At 28.3% G+C, this 24,690-nt stretch overlaps 1 protein-coding gene and 1 long non-coding RNA gene across 13 annotated transcripts in view; one reads left to right on the top strand and one right to left on the bottom strand.

Moving 5' to 3' along the window:
• The window catches only part of LOC136083971 (TNF receptor-associated factor 5-like), a 206,579-nt gene that overhangs the window by 81,287 nt on the left and 100,602 nt on the right, over positions 1–24,690 (bottom strand). For 8 of the 12 annotated variants that reach the window (XM_065803935.1, XM_065803946.1, XM_065803944.1 and 5 more), the window contains 2 exons: positions 23,239–23,313; positions 22,954–23,031 (listed from right to left, as the gene is read on the bottom strand). The exons of 2 other annotated variants lie outside the window; for them this stretch is intronic. In XM_065803935.1, the coding sequence (XP_065660007.1) occupies positions 22,954–23,031; positions 23,239–23,313 (153 nt within the window). The remainder of the gene's footprint in view (positions 1–22,953; positions 23,032–23,238; positions 23,314–24,690) is intronic. 2 more of the 12 variants (XM_065803937.1, XM_065803942.1) reach the window with 1 other exon arrangement.
• On the top strand, positions 4,335–12,953 carry LOC136083973 (uncharacterized). Its single transcript, XR_010640254.1, has 5 exons — positions 4,335–4,548; positions 11,471–11,494; positions 11,804–11,824; positions 12,064–12,087; positions 12,177–12,953. It is a non-coding gene; the product is annotated as an uncharacterized LOC136083973 (long non-coding RNA).

Raw genomic sequence — 24,690 nt, 5'->3', positions numbered from 1 at the left:
GAAATTAAAAAAAATTTTTTTTTTTAAAAAATAAAAAAAAATTATTTATGACCCTGTAACTTTTTGTTTTTGTTTTATCTTTTTAAAAATAAAGTCTTATTTTATATATATTGGTAACATTTATATACTCTATACGAAATTATTTACTTTTTGACGGAATCATTCTCAGGGCTTGGCGATAAGACAAATTGTGTCTTCTTCTTGCCCCGGCCATCTGTATATTGGAAATATTGGTTGTATTTATATTTTTATACGACAAAAAATGAAGAGAAAAATATATATATATATATATATATATATATATATATATATATATATATATATATATATATATATATATAAAAAATTAAAATAGTTCAAGAAGTTTCAATATTTCCAAGTTTCTTCACTTAAAGCAAATATAAGATTGTTTATAGAGGTTTTCTATTATTAGTTTTATATTTACGTATTTATTGCAATTTTTGCACTAAATACATTTTAAAGTAATGAAAGGGATTTTAAGATGGATGATTACATTTCACCGTTCAATGCTGGCAGTACTTGCTGAGCAGAGAGGCATTATAATTTTTTCAATTTGCTTTATTTATGAGTTTTTGTCTGTAAAAAATTTATAATATTTTTAATTACTTTTTATTTTTTTATTTAAATGCTTATAATATTTTGTCAATAATTAATAATAACTACTTTAAATATAACATTATTCAGTTAAAAAGATTATATCAATTTTTTTATAATTTTAGTATAAGTTCTGGATAGAAATATAATATCTTTACATTGCTAAATTATTTTAATACGTCTAATTTAAATATAACTAATAGTAGAGGTTGAATAGAATTAGATTATTATATTATGCTCTGTTTTATTTGCTTACACTGTATTTTGGATAAGTTTAAGAAAACCCAAATTTCAATCAAAAATAAAAGTTTAACTTTTATTATTTTAAGTATTGTTTTAACACACTCCTTTGATGCTTAATTATGTCTGATAATTTAAGAAGTGAAATTAAAAGGCTTTCTCAAAATGAAAGAAACCAGGTTAGGTGAGCTGATATAAATCGTTGAAATGAAAGAGATAAACCTATGCTTGCTGAAATAAATAGTAATCAAAATGAAAGATATCAGGGTCTGCGAGAGCGAGGTATAATACGCATCGCATTGCAAATTTAGTTGTTATTTTATTTCTTTAGTTATATTTTGGTGCTCTACCAACTGTCATATTTTCACTTTGTCTACTGTTAAAATATGGTTTTAACATAGTAAATTTTAATTGCTTAAAGTTTGCTATGTTGATCATTAGCTTATTGTTTAAAAAGAAATTAGTTTGTCGCAATCAAGGTAAGAATAATTTTATTTTCTGATCAAATTGCAAAATTTGTTTGCACCTATATAGCTGTTTTTATTTTTAATTTTGTGTAATAGGTAATTGTCTTTGCAATAAATATCTTTTCTTACAGATTTTGACTATTTTTAACAATGCTCTAGAAAAAGCAACAACAACAGGTAAATTGGTTTGTAGTGTTAATCTTTGATATTTTTACTTCTTTTATCATGCCTTACTTTTTTCTTTTTTAATGAATTTAGACATCTAACAATGCTTTTTTGGCTTATTGTAGGTTAAACAGAGGGCCCACATCTCATAAAGCACTTAAGGTGTCAGCTTAAATTTAGGGCAAAAGCTCGCCATCAACAACTCCAATCCCCCCTCCATCCCCCATTGTGCCTCTTTTTTTTAATATAGAGTGTTGATCCTTTATAAAGTAAAGAATGAGGAGAGTGGTGGAATAAAAAATACGCTGCATCTATAATTAGTATTTTTGTAGTTGGTTATAAATAATATTCTTAAATTCAAAAAAGTCAAAAACTTTTCTATCTTGTTATTTATTCTTTGAGAAATACTCTTAATTTTTCAGTTAAATATAATATAAATTTATTTTTAACTAAATTACCAGTTATTATAATTTTAGATTTGCTTCTCTAATTTAAAGTGGTGGCCGATCAGTTGGAATGTTAGCCAAGATCAGACATTTCATAAATTTGGAACACTTATGAGTATTTATCATGCCATATTTGGATCGCACCTTAGGTATGCATGTCAGATTTGGGGTAAAAAAAAAGGTCCATTAAACCAGCTAGTTTCACTTCAAAACAAAGCCCTTAAAATTATTCACTTTCAAAGTTTCCTATTTGACTATGTTTCTCTACTGTATAAATTGTCTAAAATTTTAAGGCTTAACGACAATATTACTTATTTAAATTGTTTATTTGTATGGGATTATCTTCATGATAAACTTCCAATTTCCTTCAAGAACTTTTTCCTTCAAATATGTAACAAACATTCTCACTTCCTAGGATCCTCTTCATGCAACAATATCTTTGTAGAACATACTAGGACAATAAAATTTGGCAGCGAATCAATTAAACATCGAATCAGCGAATCAATTAAAACAAGTGCACCAATGCTTGGAACAATCTCCCTGATTCTTTTAAAACTGAAAACTCAATTTCTCGATATAATTTTCTCAATAAAATAAAAAAACACTATTTGGATAGCTACTAGAATAATAACATCAATAAAAGCAATATATCACTGTTAATAGTCTTATTAAAAATACTTTCTCTTGTATATTTTATTTAATATTATTTTTTTTTTTATTTTTTTTATTTTTAAGAACCTTTACATTTATGTACAGCTTTTTTGTCGTCCTTGCCCAATAATTGAATGTGTATGTGCGTATGCCTGTGTGGATATATGTATGCGTGTGTGGGTATATGTATGTGTGCAAATGTGTGTATATGTGTATGTATGTGTGTTGTGTGTTAATATGTGTGTGAATGTGTATGTATATTTATGTGCGTATGTAGATAAGTATAGATATATTTAAATATACCATTGTTATTATTATTATTATTACCTTTATTTTTATTAATATCATTATTTTTATTAATACCATTATTTTTATTGTTATTAATACCATTTTTATTATTATAGTTATTATTAATGTTATTATTGTTAACGTTATGATTTTTAGAGTTGTTATTATTTTATTCTTATGTTATTATTCATTATTATTAGGTGTTTACGCATCATTAGTAATTATACTATTTGTAAACATCCTTGAATTGTAAAAGCATGTAATTCAGAATATATTGATTGATTGATTGATATAATATATCAACGTTTAACGAACGTATTAACGTTTAATGTTAACATTTTTTTCGAACGTGATAAGAAATATCTTTAAGCATTTTTTCATCGTACCCATTTTCAGTAAACACTTGAACTAAAAAATTTAAAAAATGTTTAGCAAATAAAAATGAAATTCTTCAAACTCTATTAACCTTCCTACAATTTCTTTACCATGGATATCAATAATATCTTACAGACTTAGAAGAATATTCAGAAAAGCTGGTTACAGAACTGTTTTTAAGTCAAATGCTAACCTAAAAACACTATTAACGTCTAGAAATAAATCAAAATTACCACGCAATAGCCAACCTGGAATCTATTTAATTAAGTGCAAATGCTCCAAAGTGTATGTTGGTGAATCAAAACTTAAAATAAGAACAAGGGTTCAACAATACCAAAAACATTTTACTGAAGGCAAGTTAAACCAGTCTGCATAAGCTTTGTATAAAGTAAATTGCGATGAGAATATTGAATGGGATAGGGCAGAAACACTTAAAGTTGAGGATAAAAAATTTGAAAGAAAAGTCCATGAAGCCTTGGAGATACAAAAACATCAATGTTCTCCAATGTACGGTGGTATGAATTTGGACAATGGACAATATGTTAAAACAAATTTTTGGACTTCATTTTTTTTTTTTCATACTCAAGTAAAAGAAGCCATTATAAAGGTGATGTCAAAATTTAAAAATTTTTGTTGTTGTTTAACAGTCACAATTTTTGTAATTATCTTAATATTAATCTTAATATTAATACTACAGAAACGTTTAATGTTTAATGTCGTTTTATTAGTTATGCTTTGAAAGAATGTCTTCTCAAAATGCATGCGGTCATTTGAGAAAGATCTCTAATGCGAGTTGAAACTTTTTTCCTTATGAAATTTAATTATTAGTTTAGATATATTACATAAAGAATCATACTAAGATAAGTAATCATCGTTAAGATCATATTAAAAATAAAGTAAGTATATAAAATAGTTGTATATACATTTTTATTAGATAAAGTAGAAAGGATTTAAATTTTTATTAGATGAAGTAGCAAGGATTTTAAGTAGAAAGGATTTTAATTTTTTAAATCGTTTATATTTTGTTTGTTTTAGCTTTTCTTTTAGCAGTTTTATTATTTTATTTTTTAGAAGGAAAATAGGGGTATGGATGTTATTTAAAGTTATACTAATGCTATTTCCATAAAATGGTTATTACTACTTTGAAATTTCTGTGTTGCTATTAACTATTTTTGTTCTTTTTAGTAAATTTAGAAAAATTAAATTAAAATTTTGTGCCAACGCTGAAATGGCATGTCACATGTTATTGTACGTAAAGGTTAAATTTTGTTATGAGGATTACAGTTCTTATGAAAAAAAAGGTAAGGAGTACTGTTTGTAAATATATATTTTGTTTACTTTGAATCTTTTTAAATTTTCTCGCGTCATTTTTAAAATTTTTGTTTGTACACGTTTATTGTTTGCATTTATGCTTTTTTGATATATATGTGTATGTGGTAATAAGTGCTTTATAGTTGTTTTATCAATGTGTTTTTATGATAATGTAAAGTGTTTTTTATTGTTTGTGTATGTGTTAATATGTTATATAATTATTTTTAAAAATGTGTTTAAATATATATATAAGGTATATATTTAACCTTATATACATATTTAAACACATTTATTGTGTTTAAAGTTGGTACATATGTTTATATTATGTTGTTTCAAAGTGCTGTGACTTTGTAAACGTGTAGAGTAAGATTTGTCAACTTTGCCAGCCAAGTGATGTACTTATAACAGAGGGTTACACGATAGTGTTTAGTGTCAAAATTACATAATAATGTATTTTAATAACATTTTGCTTAATGTTGTTACTTAAGTTCTGTTAAATATGAATAATATCTTACTTAAGTTATGTTATATACATTTTATATTAACTTATGGTGTGTGCTATTTTTGTGTGTTATTGCTGTGATGTTTTTTTGTTATATTTTGATTTGATAGACATTGGACTTATCTTCATGTTGGTGTCTATTGTTAAAAATGGTAAATAGGTAATGTTATTTAAAATCATTGCTTTTAATCATTCACTAAAGCCAATACAAATTATTTTGCCATATATACAATTTGTTTAATCTCAATTTGATTTTTTGTCTTTAGCACTGTTTACTATATGATTATGCTATAAATATTTTGGAATCATGATGTTCCAGCATAAATTGTTTTGTAAAAGCTAACATGAAATAATAATATTTTACAACTACTACTCTGTTAAATCACAACAGCTTTTCTCTATAAAGTGCATTGATTTTCATTTTTTGTATGTAATGTTTTTCTTCTTTATTTACTTATTCATTTACAGAATTTTAGATTTATCAGATGATGTATTAATGTGGTATAGAAGAACGATATATTGTAAAGTTTTGTGAATTTTTGAAAAAAACGTTTGCTAATAATTTTTTTGAAGAAATAATTTTTAAGTTTGCAACAAAGGGTTTGCAACGTTTTTTTTTATTTTTTCTTTGTTAGCAGTATGTTTATTATTAGCATTGCATGTTTTTAATAATTTTTTTAAATTATTATTTGCTAAGCTAATTTTCTTTCAAACATCTCCTAGCTGATATATATATATATATTTTTAAAGTCATAAGATTATTTTTATTATTTGTGTGTGCTATTTAGAGTAGAAAAAAAATTATATAGGAAAGATAGCAATCTTCAGGATTCGCTTAAGATTTTTTGTTACTACTTTCAATTAAAAGTGAAGTTTAAATGGATGATATTAGGCTAGAAGCAGATATTAGTTTAGAAAATGGAAATGTTAATAGGCAAGTTGTTTGTGGCACAAATGAAAGAGATAGACTTAGGCGAGATGAAATTATTAATGGACAAAATGCTGCTCTGCAAGCAGCAAATAATTCGAACCCAAATGAGGAGAGCTTGGTTAGGCGAGTTGAAAATAATCGTCACAGAAATGAAAGAGATAGACTTAGGTGAAATGAAATTAATAATCGACAAAATGCTAGAAATGCTGCTCAGCAAGCAGCAAATAATTCGAACCCAAACGAAGAGAGCTTGGTTAGATGAGTTAAAAATAATCGTCGCAGAAATGAACGAGGCGAGATGAAATTAATAATCAACAAAATGCGAGAATTGCTGCTAGATACAAAAGAATGCATTGTATAGCAAGAAGTAATACTATTCCAGACTATAATTATTTAGGAGAAATGAATTATATTTGTCAGCATTGTGGTGGTAAGAAATTTCCTGATGAAACATATTTTTTATGTTGCCATAATGGAAAGGTAGTTTTGTTGCAACCTTCATCATTTCCACAAGATTTAGAAATTTATTTAAAGGAAACTATGCAGATAGAAATGCCAATCTGAATTTTTTTAAATATATTAGAAATTATAATGCCTGTATTTCTTTTGCTTCATTTGAAGCTAATGTAGTTCAGCCATGAATCATGGGCTGCCATGTTTTAGAATTTGGTTTTTTAAGGTCAAGTTTTTCATCATATTGGTAATTTAAGACGAAATCAAGATGTTCCGCCGACATATTGTCAACTATACATCTATGATCCACTTGCAGCAGTAAATTTAGAATGCAACAATGTGGTAATGATCTTTGCTTAAATGATTTAATGTTTCGATTGCAAACTATTATTAGTGAAAAAACCCATTTGCTCTTGCATTCAAAAACATGGCTAAAGTGGAAGATGAAGAAATTCGTAGAGCAGCTATAGAAGGTCGCTCAGTGTCAGTTGTAAAAATGTCTTTATTTGAAGGGCAAGATAGACGTCGCTATAATCTCCCTTCACATAATGAAGTTGCAGTTTTGTTTATTGGTGAAGATGGTGCACCATCTGCATCTGCTTCCAGGGAAGTTGTTATTTACCCAAAAGGTCATCCTCTTAAAACTATATCAAGTATGTCTGCCAACTTAGATCCTATGGTTTATCCTCTTTTTTTTCTGAGGGTTGATGCTGGTTGGCATAATCAATTGGTTCACAACCCTGAACGTGCTACATTGGTTAGAAATCATGTTACATTATCTCAGTATTACAATTATAAACTTTCAGTTAGACAATTTTTTTCTTCACTCTTTTATGGCAAAAAACATATACGCATCAACAGCATATTGCTGTTTCAGCAGTGAGCAGTATGATGTCTTACACGAACATGTAAACAACCTTAAAAATGATCGTAATGTTAGACCAGGGCATGTTGTAGTTTTGACATCAACTTATGTAGACTTTAAAAGAAACCTTTGAAGATGCTATGGCTATAATTAAAAAGTATGGTAAACCAGATCTTTTTATTACTTTCACTTGCAACCCAAAATGGCGCGAGATAACTGAAAATTTATATCCAGGTCAGACAGCAAATGATAGACCAGACTTGGTTATTCGAGTATTTAAACTCAAATTAAATAACCTTCTCAATGACATTTTTAAGCAGGTTGTATTAGGGAAAGTTGTAACACATGTTCAGGTTATTGAGTTTTCAAAAGCGTGGTTTGCCACATGTTCATATTTTACTTCACTTTGCAAATGATGATAAGTTTGAAACAGCTCATGATATCAATAATTTAATATCTCCAGAAATTCCAGATCCGATTGTTAATCGAGACCTTTATGACGTCGTTAAAACTTGCAAGATTCACATTCCATGCGGCATACTGAACCCAAATTCTCCCTGCATAAAAGATGGGGTGTGCAGCAAAAACTATCCTAAAGAATTTAATGCTAAGACAGTAGCAGTTCATAATGGTTATCCACGCTATAGATGTTGTGACAATAATTTGGTTATCAATATTAAAGGTAACAATGTAGATAACTGCTGGGTGGTACCTTACAATCCATTGTTATCAAAGAAATATCAAGCTCACATTAATGTTGATGCTTGCATGTCTGTTAAGGCTGTTAAATATTTGTACAAATATATATACAAGGATCACGACTGTGCCAATATTTTAATAAATGAACAAATTAATCATGATGAAGTAAACTCTTTTTTAGATTGTTGTTATGTAAGTGCACCTGAAGCATTGTGGCGAATTTTCGAGTATCCAATAAGTCATATGTCACACACTAATACACGCCTTAAAGTTCATCGACCTGAAAATCAATTATTGTAGTTTAGAGAAGGAGCAGAACAAATGGCTTTAGATTGTGCAGCTCAACGTGATACGCACCTAACGGCATGGTTTAAGTTAAATACTGAAAATGAAAGAGCACATTGCTATTCGTATGTAGACATTCCTTATTACTTTATATTTGATGATAAACATTGTAAATGGAAGGTTAGACAAAGGGGTGGTAATAAGGTGATAGTAAGAATGTATAAAATTAATCCAATTGAAGAATTGTTTTTTCTTAGACTGTTACTTTTGCAAGCAAAAGGTGCAACATCGTGGAAGGATGTGCGTACTGTTAATGGTATTGTCCTTGAAACATTTCGTGAAGCATGTGTTTTGAAAGTTTTGTTGCAAGATGACACTGAATGGCAGAATACTCTTTCTGAGGCGGTTTTAACACGTATGCCAAAGCAAATTAAACAGTTGTTTTCAATTATTTTGACCTTTTGTGAACCTGACAATCCTTTGCATCTCTGGAATACATACAAAGCTTTTATGATGGAAGAGCTCATTCACTTCTAATAGCTGAACAAGCTACTTTTCATCAAATTGAAAAGATTATAAATCAAAATGGTAAAATGCTGGCTGATTACAATCTGCCAGTTATTGATGAGTTTATGCGCCTAAATCTAGAAAATTTTGATGAAAATGTTCATCAATCAATTGACGAAGCCAACCAAATGAGACTGTTGCTTAATGTCAATTAATTAAATGTATGTAATGCTATCCTTGCTGCACTGAATGAGCAACCAAGTGTAGAAAATCAACATTCTAGATTGTTTTTCATGGATGGACCTGCTGGTAGTAGAAAAACCTTTACTTATAATTATTTGATTGCTGAAACCATAAGAAGGGGCTTTAAATCTGCTACAGCTGCATGGACTGGCATAGCAGCAACTCTTCTTACAAATGGATCTACATTGCATGGCTTATTCAAACTTCCTGTTCCAATATTGGATAATAGCACATGTAATGTAACTCCTAACTCTATACACGGGCATTTTTTAAGACAAGTTAGTTTGTTTTTGTTTGATGAAACATCCATGATACCTAAACATGCCTTAAATGCAATTGATAGGTTATTAAAAGATATTTGCAACAACAACTTTCCGTTCTGAGGAAAAATCATTTTTTTTTTTTGTGGTGACTTCAGGCAAATTCTGCCTGTTGTGAAAAGAGGACAACCAGCTGAAATAGTTGAATCGTGTATAAAATGTTCTTTGCATTGGCAATGGGTGCAGAAGTTTGCATTAACTGAAAATATGAGAGTGCAAGATGGGGAGTGCAAGATGGGGAGTGCAAGATGGAAGGTGAATTTTCCCAGTGGCTACTAAAACTTGGGAATGGAACTATACCTGTCAAAAGTCCTTTTAAAGGATGCATTGAAATACCAAATCAGTGCATTATTAGAGAAAATGAATCGATTGTTGAAAAGATTTTTGGAGATGCTGATCAAAATGATTATTCTAAACGTGTGATTTTAACACCAACTAATGTTGATTCATTATCAATCAATGAAGAAGTGCTTGAATGTCTGCCGGGTGAGGTCAAAATTTATTTAAGTGCTGATCAAATTGAGACTGATGACCTTAATGAAAGAAATAACTCCTGTTGAGTTTTTGAACAGCTTAATTCTTTCAGGTATGCCACCTCATTGTTTAAAATTGAAAATTGGTTGTTTAATTTTGCTACTTAGAAATTTAGATCTCAAAGCTGGGTTATGCAATGGTACTCGAATGAAAGTTTGTGCTCATCAAAATAATTATATTGATGCAGAGATTTTGACAGGTGTTTCTGGTGGTAAATGGGTTTTTGTTCCTCGAATTCAGTTGGCTCCATCAGATTCTAATATACCTTTTGTTCTAAAATGTCGTCAGTTTCATGTCAGATTGGCTTATTCAATGACAATTAATAAAAGTCAAGGTCAAACATTTGATAGAGTTGGGGTATATCTCAAAAAACCGTGTTTCTCTCATGGTCAACTATATGTTGCATGTTCAAGAACTAGAGTATTTAATAGTTTGTTTTTCAAAATTGATAAACATCTCATTCAAGGTATGGTAGGTGAAAAGTGTTACACAAATAATGTTATATTTTCTAAGGTTCTTAATTTATAGTCTTTAGATTCTCATTTCGAAAATTTACTGTTTGTAGGTTGTGAGTACTTGTATGTATAACTTTATTTATTATTTTAATTTTTTTTTTCATAGTTTTTGATAAATATATCTGTCATTTAATATTGTTATAAAATGTGTTTACATGTGTTATATAAAACCATATTTGTTTATAGTTGTATATATTTTAAAATTATGTTGTTTCCATGTTTTCAAAGTTGTGTCACTTGGGATTATGTTGAGCAAGATTGATAACCTTGCCAGCCAAGCGGTGTACTTATAGCAGAGGTGTGACTTGGCAGCATTTAGTGCCAGGCGGTGTTACTGCTTTAGGGCTAGGTTGTGTTGTCTAGCCTTTTTTTAATTATTCTGGAAACACATAATGTCTGTTAATGTTTAGCGTAATGTGTATGAGAGAGTATGCAACCTTGATCTTTAAATCTAAGGCGTTTTAAAGTCCTAAATTTGAAGTAATTGATTAACTAATATTGAATATAAAAGCAAATATACTTTTCTGTATTTATATGTTTAGTAAAAAGATAAATATAGTTAACTTTAAATTGGTTTTCGAATTTTGTCTTTCATATTTTAAATTGGTTTGTTATTTTCGCTGGATTTTAGGATCAAGGGTGTTAATATTCTATTGTTATGTGTTGTTGTTGTGATGTTTTGTGTTGATAGACTGCTTGGCTTACCTTCACGTTGGTGTCTATTGTTAAAAATGAATAATTGGTAGTTTCATTATTGGAACTTACTGCTTTTATTTATTTACTAAAAGCCAAGACAACATTTAGCTAAAAATGCAATTTATAACTTAATTTGATTTTTTTTTTTTTTAGTATTGTTAATTTTTTTTTTAGTATTGTTAATTTTTTTTTTTTAGTATTGTTACATTTTCGATAAATGTTTATATTAACTTAAATTATATTAACGAAAATTTTCGTAAATTAATTCAATCCAGAAAGATTAAATATTTATTTTAATATTGAAGTAATTAAAGAGGTTTAAGATAGAATCGACTTCAATATTTGTTTGCTTTTCTGTTTAGATGACAGCAGTATTATTGGAGAAAGTAAGTTAAAAAGCATTTTTACTTTTTAAAATGGAAAAAAATACTTTTTAATATATCTGTTTTTTTTAAGTAGGTTTAAAATTTCAGGTTTTTAAAATCTTATATATTATAATCTTAAATATTTTTTAATTACTTAAAAAATATATTTTTGTTAAATTACACCAGGTTGTAGAAAATAGTTATAGTTTAATGACAAAGTTGTAGACTGTTAGAGCAGATTAAATAGATCAAAGATTTATTTAATCTACTTAATAACTTACTACCAAAGTGAAAATTTACTATCAATTGTTTGTTTGTTTTTCTGTTTAGTTGAAAATAATGAAGAGAGAGGTAGTAAGTTTAAAAGGATTTTTATTTTTTATAAAGTAACTAAAATGTTTTTTAAAATATTGTTGTTGACTTAAAAGTAAAAAAGTAGGTTTTTATTATTTTATACAATAAGCCCAAGAACTTAGGTCCTACTTAAAATTATATCGTCAATAATAAAGAGAAGAAATTTATTATTCTCAGTAAGGCAGCTTTTTATTATTTTATATCAAGTTAGTTTAATTAAGATTTATTTTTTTTAGTTGATCAAGAGAGATCTAATAAAGGTATTAGTTACATTAGTTGAGTGAATTTATTTTTAAAAAGTTAAGTAGATAATTTAATGTCTATACATTTAAGTGCTTTTATTGTTTAGACACAGAATTGAAGACTGAATTAAGTCAGTGTTTTTGCTATTAGATATTTGTTAATAGGAATTTTTTTATTTGTACTGTAACTGGAATTTTAAAACTTCAAGTACTTAAGCTTTATTTTATTTTTTCTTTTAGGAGAGTTGGAAAAAAAACTTATATATTTTTTTTAAATTTGTTATACACATGTTTGATTGTAAATTAACTTTTTTTTGTTTGAAACGTATTTGTACTCAATTGCTTAGTTATTTATAATAAATTTATTTAGTTGTGTGCATTTAACGTTTTAAAGACAATTTCCTTTTTTAACGAAACATGTATCAAGGGGATACCAAAAAATTAATAACTCATGAATAATTTACCTTCAATTCATATTAATCTTATTAATTAAAGTTCATGAATTAAAAAATATAACAAGAATTTAGCTTTACTTTTTCGTCAATTTAAAGCATGATGAAGTGTTATTTTTTGTGTCAGTAACTAAAAACGTATTGCGTTCAACTTAGTAATGTCGAGGAAAATGGTTCTGCCTTACACTGATATCACCTGTCAGTTGTAAATTACTCAACTTTAAATTGTGGAAAACAGCCACTATAAATTAAGTAACAGACCGACCATAACCTGTATTACGGGTTTCTTTCTGCTAGTATTATATTATTTGCTGATGATGCCGGTGCCTATAATCCGGCGAAAATTTCAAATAAGTTATTTAGTATTGAGAGAATTCAAATTATCTGATGTTTTAAATTAGTTAATATATATATATACACTCTCGTACAAGATGTCAACATTTAAATCATTTATATATTTATATATAAATGTATTATTTTACATTTATATGTTTCCCAGATATATATTACATCAGTTACAGTGCAGGGACTTCCGGAATAGCGGACGCTTTTTTATAACGAATTATATAAGTAAATTTAAAAAAAAGAAAGATAACGAAAAAAAAAAGAAAAATAAATAAAATAAGTGAAATAAGAAAAATAAATAAAATAAGAAAAATAAAATTAAAGAGAATGAAGAAAAGAAAGAGAAAGAAATAAAAAAGCAAAAACTAAAAAAAAAAATTAAAAGCCAAATCAAACAAATTAACAAAAAAAAAATGAGATATGAAAAAAGAAAGACAAAAAGCCATAGTTAAAAGAAAAAAAACGTTCGAAAATGGAAAGTAATTAAAAAGAATTAAAATAAAATAAAAAAATTTCTCCCCTTTTGAAGAAAGCAAAAAGAATATTTTTTAAATTTTATTATTTTTGAAAGACTATATGTGTTTGTTTGATAACTTACTTTTTTATTTTATTATCTTCATTTATTAAGAAAACTCTATACTTTTCGTGACTAAATGTTTGTGTGTGTGTGTGTGTGTGTGTGTGTGTGTGTGTGTGTGTGTGTGTGTGTGTGTGTGTGTGTGTAGGTGACACGTTTATTTATTGTTATTTTTTGATGAAATATTTATATTACTTTAATGTATATGATTATTGATATTAATATTATTATATTTATTAAATCATTGTTACTTTTTTTTTGCAGTAATTGTTTTAGTTACGTGGTAGGTTGTTACATTTTGTCAGTACATAACTGTTTGTAACTTTCCTGTCTATGCATTATATTCAATTGTTGTTTTAAAATTGATATTGATTTATTATCATATAATTTTCTTATTATTCTTATAATTTATCATCATTATTATTATCATGATTATTTGTATTATTAATGCTATTTCATGGTATATACTTAAGATTAGTTTTAACTATTTGTAAATGACCTCGATTGTATGATCTTTTTATCGAAAAATATATTGATATATAGACACATTATAAACATACTTTATTGAACATAAAACTATTCAATTGAACTTAATATTGGGAATTTTTTTTTCCCCTTTAAACTAAAAGTTTTAGTTGCAACACCTTACAGCTCATTTAAATGTAGCCACATACAAACAAATATTATGCTAATGTTCCCAATATTATTCCCAATATTAATTCACTTTGCTATGACATCGCAAATGGAGGAAGCATTTTTTTAACGGTGAAAAGTAAAAGAGCAAAATAAAAGAGCAGGTAAAATAAACGAGCAAAAGAAAAATAAATAAAAATTGTTTAGAATAGAAAATTTGAAAAATAAAAAAAATAAAGTTAAAACAATGAAAATATTAAAGAATAAAAATTGAAGAAAAATATCAAATAAACAGTAGAACAAAACGCTAAGTTAAAAGAATAAAAATGTTCGCGACAAATTCGAAAATAACGTTATTAAAAGAAAACAAAAATAACATTTTTTAAGTTTTATTCATTTATGTTATTTGGATTGCTTATCCTGTAGTTTTGTGTACTGTTTACAATGCCGTCTGATTATGTGTACCATTTTACACATAATCAGACGGTATTTTTGTTTATACTGTTGTGTAATATTGTGCATAATTTATATTGACGTGAACATTTGTATATTATTTATGTTGACGAATATTTTTTTTGTGATCTTTAGCTTATTATTTTTATTATTGTTGCTTTTTATGTTTGTTGCTATTATTAAAGTTTTTTTTTTTTTGTCTCATAATATTTTAAAATATTCTTTTGTTTTCTTTTTTATTTTCTATCATCATTCTGATCGTCAAACGTTGTGTTATCTCATTCATTCGTTATTTCTCATGTCAGTTAAACTGGCTTTTTTAAATATTATTGTTCTTCTTTTAATTTTGCTTTGATCTCTTGGTCGCTATCTGTATTACTAATTTTTGCTTTATTTGTTTATTTTATTAAGGTATCACTCCAATGACTAGATTTTAACTGTGCAAGTGGCGCCGATCCTAGTTTTGTAAAATTATAAATAAGTTTGTAACTTGTTCAATTTTATAGGTAAATAAATGAATTTTTAAAAAAATGTGCAAACGGATTTCTTTTGCTGTAATAACTTAAATCTTAACTACTTCCTTTACGGAAGTAATTATATTAAAAAACTACTTTTTATTGAACTTTAACAAAAAGTAGTAGGGGAGTTGGGGGCTCTTTGATCTGTGGGGCAGCTTGATCTTTTAGCGCTACATCATCTATTTATAATTATATATGCGTGACGTCTTAAGTTACTATCAGCATATACAGCATATACTATACTGCATATACTTCTGGCTATTTATTTTTGTTGTTGTTTTGTCAAAAAATCGATTTTACGAATTTTAAGAAATAAAAGTTTGATTTTCACGATAAATGGGAAATTTGATAAATAGGAGAATTATTCATATATTTTTATTACTATTTTAAAAATTTGTAAAATATCAACTGCAGTCACTTGGTATTTCATTGACGCATATTTTATGGTATGATTTCGCCGTTGAATGTTATTTATGAGCGAGATACAGCCATTATTACATGATGTATACCTATAGGGGTTCCTTGATCTCTCTTACACGGAGCTGGTTGATCTGAGGATCAAGGTGTCCCATACTAAAACTATGATACGTATAATTTGTTGTATTTAATTACATTCGAATAACTATTGAAATGCATTCGTTGCACAAAGAAAAAATATTTCCATTTGCTAGATAAATAAAATTAATAATAAAAAATAAAAAAGTAAATTATTTTAACAAGATATAGTAATAATATTCGATTTAATTTTTTTAAATTTTTGATAGACATAAACATGTATCAGCTGCCGCTGGATTTTAAACTGTCAATACGAAAGGTCAAGCATTTAAAGAAGATAATTGCGAACAAGAGTAATTTTTTGTCTTACGTTTTCCATGCCGTTCTCATTGAAGAAAAAGATCACGCTGTTGACCAGTGATGCACGCTTGGTGTCGGGGTTCGATTCCCGTGCGTAGCAGACGCTTGGTCAATTTATTCTGAGCGTCTGTATTTGTAAGTAGCTGCTAAATTTATGTCACTGTTTCTCGTTCATTTAGTTTGACGTTGTTTTTCTTCATGTTTAGTTAATTAATACTGCTTCATTGATTGATTGACTGAATTAGTATTATTACTTATGTTCTTTTGTTATGTTACTGCATTTTTGTAACGAATATATATATATATATATATATATATATATATATATATATATATATATATATATATATATATATATATATATTATATATATATATATATATATATATATATATATATATATATATATATATATATATATATAACTATTGTATCATATTCTAAAAACGTTTATGATTTTTTTTCAAAACTTCAGATTTGGTGTTGACTGAAAATGGTTAGAAATAGAATTCGGAAGACAGATAGAGGAATGGTATCTCCCGAAACAATGATAGCAGTTGTGGATGAAGTTTTATTGAAAAACTGGCCTAACAATGAAGTTGCTCAAGAGTTTGGCATTGATCGTATGACATTGAAAAGATATGTTAAAATGCAAAAACTTAATCCGGGTGTTCTATTTAAACCAAGATTTAATACACAACAGGTCTTCACAGAAGAAGACGACTGCTTATCAAATTATTTGCCTCAAGCTTCGAAGATGAACTATGGCCTTTCAACGAAAACAATTCGCCAATTAGCATATGAAATGACTGTTGCTAATAATAAAGTTTGTCCGGATTCATGGATTAAGAACAAAGTGGCAGGCATCGATTGGTTACAGAACTTTATGAAAAGAAAACTAGAATTATCTTTACGAGCTCCAGAAGCCACCAGCTTTGCAAGAGCAACAGCTTTCAACAGATTCACCGTTAGTGATTTTTTTCGGAATTTCCGGAAGATTCCGGGAGTGCGAGAACGTGAACAGTTTGGTCCAGAAAGCATTTACAATGTGGACGAAACAGGAATAACAACGGTACAAAAATCTGTTAAGGTTATTGCTAGTAAAGGTGTCAAACAAGTAGGTAGCATAACATCTGCAGAAAGAGGAACTTTCGTGACAGCTTGCTGTGTGATTAAATGCGATCAGCAATTCGATACCACCACTGTTCGTTTTTTCGAGGGTGAAGTTTCAAGATTTTATGATTGAAGATGGTCCAGCCGGATGCGTAAAATTTGCTAATCCATCTGGTTGGATGACATCAGATATCTTTGTCGAGTGGTTGAAACATTTTATCAAACATTCGCACTATTTGAAAGATTCTCAAGTTCTTCTCGTGCCAGACAACCACGAGAGTCATATAATTGTGACAGCCCTCGATTCGGCAAAAGAAAACGGAATAACTATGCTTAGTTTTCCACCACACTACAGTCACAAGCTGCAACCGTTGGACAGATCTGTGTATGGGCTTCTGAAGAGGCATTACAATGCGGCTTGCGGCAACCGGCTAATCAGCAGTACCAGACCGCTGAATATGTATAACATTGTTTCGATTGTGTGTGAAGCATACGGTAAAGCCTTTACTAAATCAAACATTGAATCTGGATCTAATGTTGCCGGGATCGATTCATTCAATCAGGACATTTTTACAGATGACGAATATCTGCCAGCATTAGTGATCGATTGTCCAGCACCCACTCCTACTGTTGAACATCCAGAAATCATTGCAGATATTGCGGAAACTATTATATCTAAACCCGATGAAAATCTGCAGGAAATAGCTGAGTGAATTGGATAAGCGAGACTATTCTGAATTAGCAGGACCCTCTGTTGCTGTAGCAGGACCATCTGTTGCCGTAACAGGACCATCTGTTGCCGTAACAGGACCATCTGTTGCCGTAACAGCAATCCCGAATATCGTAACACCGAAATTTCTGAGACCCTTTCCAAAGGCTCTAGCCAGAAAAAAACAATTTAAAAGTAGGCAACAAAAAAAAGAGTTTTGACAGATACTCCTGTTCAAAATGAGGTTTGCTTGGCAAACGAAAAACCAATACAAACAGAAAAAAAAAATTTCTATGGTTCAGAAAGATCCAAAAAAGACCACAAGAAAACCTAAAGCAAAACATGCTGCTTCAAGACTTCAGTTTAAAGAATCCGATGATGAGTTTGAGGAAGAATTGAGACTTCGAAAGGTAAAAACAAATAAGAAAAAAAATGTAAAAAAATACAAGTGCAGCAGTTGAAGACGATGAACCAATGGAACTTTCCGATGATTCTGATAATATTCATCGCCTACCACCGCTTGAAAGTGATGACAGTGAAAATGATCTTGAAACGATATCTTCTTGAATCATCAGACCTGAACTTTGACTTTGATGCACTGAATGTGAAGGATTTTGTTCTTGTTAAATTTGATAAAAAAAAAGAAAGCTATTCATTATGTTGGACAAATCTGTGAAGAAGAAAATGTGCAAATGCTAAAATGTTTGAAAAGAGAAAATTTAAAATCGTATAAATTTATCTCTGTCAGTGAGCAATTGTACCAGTTAACCAGAGATGATATCGTCTGCAAGCTTCCAGATCCAATGCAGCATGGTGGCACAACTCCTGTCGGTCGACATTTGATTTTCGATTTTGATTTTTCAGTTTTTGCAAACATTTCTTAAAATTTCGGATAAAAAAAACTTGTTCAATAATCTTAAAATGTGAATCTCTTGGCAGAAATTTAAAGAACTGTGTTTTTAATAATGCGTTATCGCCAACTTTTTATTGATTTTGTAAAAAACTGTATATAAGATCAAAGTGCCCCATAGTGCAGATTAAGGTGCCCCATACATGGGGTACCGTGATCCATTGTAGGTGATGTTATAAAGTTGAGTTCTAGCTTACTAAATATTACTTGGACCAAAATTAACTTGTTGATTTGAATAAAGTAATAAATATTTTTTTAAAAATAATGAAAATAGTATTGTTGTCTGCAAGGGTTTTCAAATAATCAAGCATAAACCATAAAAACGTTAAAGGTGCCCCCATCTCCCCTATAGTCATATAACTAAACAATAACTTATAGAAACATATACACCGTGTTTATCACAAGTTATAAAAAATCTTATCACATATCTAAACAAAAAACGTCAGTATGCATGAGCAGCGCAAATATTTTAAAGTTACGCCAAGGTTAAGGTAGCTTCAACTAAACATAACTTTTCTTGCTTAAACCAGGCTGAGCATTTTCTGAAGATGTTTTATAAATAAAATAATTTGAGAGTTGAACTTACGAAAAATAAATCCTAAATTTAGTACTAGACTGCTAAGCAAGTTTTGTGAATACAAAAATTAGTAAATTTTGAACTTACGCCAACTAACTTTCGCTTAAAAATGTTTTGTGAAAATACTCAAGTATTTAAAGAATAGAATAGTGTACCGTTAACAACATTACCATTAACAAAAGAATGCCGTTAAACGGCAATATTTAAAAACTTAAATTTTAGATATAAAATACTTTTCGTATAAATGTTATTAGGGGTGTCCCGGATAACACTTTTTCATTATCCGACCGGATATTTAAAATTTTCTGACCGGATAACTTAATTCAAATCCTAAAATATATATTTTATAATGAATAAATATTATCGTGATAAACCTTCAAAATAGCGAACTTTGTTTCACAACTTTTCTAAATTAATGATAACTGTGATTTCAGAGCAATTTGCATTGCCTGTGGAAATCAGATAAGCAGGGGTGTAATAAATCTGGTCAGAAGTCATTTTGCACAACTCCGCCGCATACTCACGCAAAAAAATATTTCATTGTATGAAAAGGAAAAAAAATTTATACTGAATCTTCTTCAGTTGCACAAAGAAGTCCAAAACGTATTAAAATCTGATCAAGTCTCCTTTTTAAAAGCTGTTCATGGAGATGATGTTTTCTTTGATCATTCGATTATAGAAAAAAAAATATATATATATATTTTTTTCTATAATCTAAAATAGATTATAGACTAAAGTTTTAAATTATTGAAAACACGAAGAGAAGTTTCCACTGCTAAAAGAGTTAGCACTTAATTTACTAGCACCACCTGCATCCTCTGTATTTTTGGAAGATTGTTTTCATTCTTTATGAGAAAAAGCAATCAAGGCTAAATATGTTAGTTCCTCTACATTGAGGTAAAAAAATATAAATGAGTGATAAACTGATGTATTTATTGCGCATATAAGTTTGGAAAGGATATAGGCAAAAAATTTATTTTACAGTGTACATAAAGCAAAAGATATCAAAAATATTTACTTGATGTATATTAAGAACATTCATTTCCAATAAAAGAGGTCTGGGATAAGTTTAACGGTCTTTAAAGTTTATTATTGGTGCGTGATGCTTCTGTTGGTCTAATTTTTTTATTTTTAGTACTACCTCATGCAATATCTTCGTAGTTTACATTGCGTTGAATAAGCGAATAAAAAAAGTTGAATTAATGCATATCTATTCAAAAAGTTTCTTACTTATAACAATACTTCAATATTTTTTAAAACGTTGTGGCATAAAGTATCGATATGATTTTTACTTTTAAGATTTTCACCAATGAAAACACCAAGGAAATGTATAACTTTTGATTGCTTTATTATTACTACATTAGACTGCCTAATTTTTGAATCACCAATACATTCGGCTAGGATGCTTCTAACGAAATAAATATTATTAAACGCTATAAAAATAAAGAACTTTTTTCCACATTTTGTTTGTGTCATCATCACCATTCATTTGTGTAAAGCAGCACGTGATATATTCAGATGCTTTTATTTCAACTTCTTATGGTCTTGATATATATTTTTTCAAAACTCATTTATACCAAAAGAACTATAAGGATATCAAGTTTGAAAATAAAAGAATGTTTTCCAGACTTTTTATGGATTTTTTATGAAATGTATTTTCATTGACTTAATAATTGACTTTTTTCGCTACACAATGATGGCTCATATGTTTGGACAAACTATTGTTGCCTAATTTATATATGCATAAATAATATATTAGATAATGTTGAAAGTCAAAATATAGGTAAATAAAAAACATAAATAGTTTACAATGCCCAAAGAAAACAACGGTTCCTATTAAGAACAGACATTTCTTTGATTAGAAAACAATCGCCAAACGTGCATTGGATCTCTCGATTTGCAAAAAACCATAATTCTCTATGTCCGTGCTAAAAAATTAGAAAATAATTCCTTTATTAGTTCTAAATCAACTGCGTTTAGTTTATTGCATCAATAACCGAAAGATTTGCAGTATTGCTTCAAGCCACTGTTATGCTTAACGTAAGCTAATTCACTGAATTGAATACATCTTTAGAGATTGATAATAACAAATTTGCTAGAGAGAGGTATCGAGCCATGGAAGAGCTTAAACTTGAGAGTTCGAAAATTAATAATAATTATATATCAAGTCTTTCCTTTAAAGGACAACGTGACAAAATATTTTCAACAGGAAAGAAGGTTGATAAATACTATCAAAGAGCATTTGTAGAGTAATTATGATACATCAATTTCTGAAAAAATGTCTACCCTTTGCTGAAGCCTTTGCCCGTAGGTTAAAACCACGTTTTTGTTTTGTGGTGATAAAACAGTGATAAAACTGTAATAAAACTGTGATAAAACTGTTGTAAATACTGGAGTTTACAGTTGTCTTGAACCAAAGATTGGCAAAAAGCAGTACAATGGGCAGTATGTCAACTACATTTTAAAAATTTTTTACTCCACTATCTATTTAAGACCTTCAATGGTTCCACTTCATGACGTACTTTCTACACTGGTTATAAGCCTGAACTCAAACCACTGCGCCAAGGCCGCACATAATGATGTTATTTAACAAATAGATGTTTCTTATCACAAAACAAATATTTTGAGACAAAGTATAATTGCTAGTATACGGAGACCATGCAGTTATAAATGGTAGTGAGTTGTAAGAATAATTGCCTATAAAATGTTGTATCTGCCAACAGTAATAAAAAACGGCTCGTTACTGAAACTTTTTTGTTGTTGTTGAAATAAAACAAACCTGGTTTAAAACTTTCTTGTTTGTCAAAATAAAAAATTACCAATAAAAAGTCTTAACAGAAATTTTTCAGTCCTGAACTGCAAAAGCTATTACCGCCCGACATCAAGCTGAAAAAAAAAGTCTGAAATTTTTCAATTTGTTTTTGTTGTATAAAAAAGAAAATGGTATCAAAGAAAACTGTGTACTGTATATTTTCTAAATGCGTGTTTTCATATGTGTATTTTCTAAATAATAAGCTTAACATAATAATATAATATTTATTGACGATTTCCACTTATTTTAATTTTTCTAATTATCGAATCGTATTAAAACTTACTAAATCAAAATGGAAGTTATAAGTGAAGGTTATTGATTTTTATAGTATGTATATAATATCCAAGTATTTTTGGTTTGACGAGCAATCTTTTTTGATAGTTAATTTTTTTATGCAAGGAAGCGCTGTCTGTGTTCACCTTGTCTTTGACCTGCTAATCCTTTAGAACAAGTGATATTTTTTTCATTGTTAGTGATTTTACCATAACTTTTACTATTTTGACTTTTTGAATTTAAAGTTAAAATATTGAGTAAAAACAAATTGTGTACTTGTAAAGTAGGTGTCAAATTTTCAAAACTTGCATTAGATAAAAAATCTTTTAAATAAAATACTGCTTTCCCAGTAATTTTATCAATGTATGTATAAAAGTTAGTTGACTGTACATACATTCTGAAAGCTTAATCTCTGGAAATTTAAGTTTTTGAATAATGAATTTTTAATGAAAAACTTAACCTATTGAACACTTTGATTTTTTTTAAGAAATGTTGTGGTTAGGGATTAATATATATAGATAATATATAACTGATTGATACACTTATGATATATGATGATATATACCTGATTTCTCGATTGTTATTATTTAGAAATTTTATACAATTTTAATTTTCAAATTATAAAAACTTTAAATTTTTCAAAAATTATTTTCTTACCTTAAACTTGCATCCAATATTTAAATATTGACATGGAATAATTGTATTAGCGCAACTATCAGTAATATGGGAAGACATCTATGAAAAGTTTCAAAGATAGAGTTTTTACCCAAGTAAATTAAATGTTCAGTAAACACATGACGTTTAAAAGACGTGTTAAAGACGTGTTAAACATGTCTTGAAGTAAAAAGACGTTGTTTAGACGTTTTTAACGAGTCAAGTGCTTACTTCGGTAAAGAAAGGACACTTTGAATATGAAACAGCTATTTCAATTTTAAATCAAACCTCTTTACGCATAAGTTTCATGCCACATTGATTTACACAACAAAGTGGTAAACATTCGCAGTTTTCTTCATGAATCTAAATGTAAATTTACGAGAAAATTTAACTTTTACTTTGATTTTATTAAACTTGACATTTCTTTTAGCACATCCATCAATAAACATTATCATCATCATTACCATCATCATCGTCATCATTATCATGAGGGCCGTCCTGAAGAGACGCGTCGAAGGTGTCTCACCCCCCTTCCTTTCCCAACGAAAATTTTATTTAAAAATTAGTAAGAAAATTTGGACATTGGAGTCGGCAAATAATAGCCAACAAGGATCTTTTTTTTTTTTAATATCTTAGCAAAATATTTTTTCTAAGCCTTAAAGGGAAAAAAACAAACAAGTCAAGCCCTTCCCCACTCCTTATCAAGAACTCTTTGGGATGGCCCTTTTCTATTCTACTTTTACCATTCCTAATTACCATCATATTCTTGAAGTTTTATTACTAATAGCATATATTATCTCATTAAGGGTGTTCTGAAACAAAACATTTGAGAATCGTAAAAACTAAATAAATATAAAACATATTTTACATTTAAACCTTATCTTTTAAAATATGTATTTAATGTTATTGTATATTTTTTTATTATTATTATTATTTGTTGGTAATATTGGTGGTGCTTTTTCTATTCTCAAATATATTTGTAATTACTTATATAACGCCCTCTCAATAAAAACTGAAAACCGAATTTCTTTTATTAAAATAATAAAGCCATTTACTATTTTTATTTAATACTCAAAAACAACTTTTTCCTACTTCTACCGCTTAACGTTTTTTAGGCATATTAACCAACTTTAAAAATCTAATATGTCTAAACACCTTGTTATTATTATTATTTTTTTAATACATAACGCAATATTTTTAATTCTCAAGATTTTTTAACTTTTTGCATGCAATTTTTTAGTGCGATATTGATATTCATTAAACATGCATTTGGTAAAATAAATTGAATTATGCGCAGAACATCGTACATAGCTATAGTAAGACGTCACTTGAAAAATGATATACTAGTATGGTCATCATATTTAAAAAAATATTTAGAAATACTCAAAAAGATTTAGCACCGCTGCACACGTTTATTGACATTAATACAGTTCGAGATTAAAATTCTTTCATTTAATAACTCTCGAAATAAGACGCGTTAGAATCGATTTAACTTTAATCTTTACATTTTTCAAAGGAACAAATATTAATAAAAATTAAAAATTGCTAAGTTTCAAAAAAGCACTAGAGGTCATGCATCAATATCCCAAAAAACTTATAAAAGTTGTCGTCAATGGCATAACTGTCTACTAAACCGCATTTGAAATTTTTTACAAAACGTTTGAAATCTCTCACAAAAAAGAATAACTTAATAGCAAACGTCATCAAAAGATAAATTTTAAATGCATGATAGTTTGTAAA

Source organism: Hydra vulgaris, chromosome 08, assembly GCF_038396675.1.
Source record: "Hydra vulgaris chromosome 08, alternate assembly HydraT2T_AEP".
Taxonomy (NCBI): Eukaryota; Metazoa; Cnidaria; class Hydrozoa; order Anthoathecata; family Hydridae; genus Hydra; species Hydra vulgaris.
The sequence above is the reverse complement of the archived record's forward strand: the minus strand, read 5'-3'. Positions and strand labels throughout refer to the sequence as shown.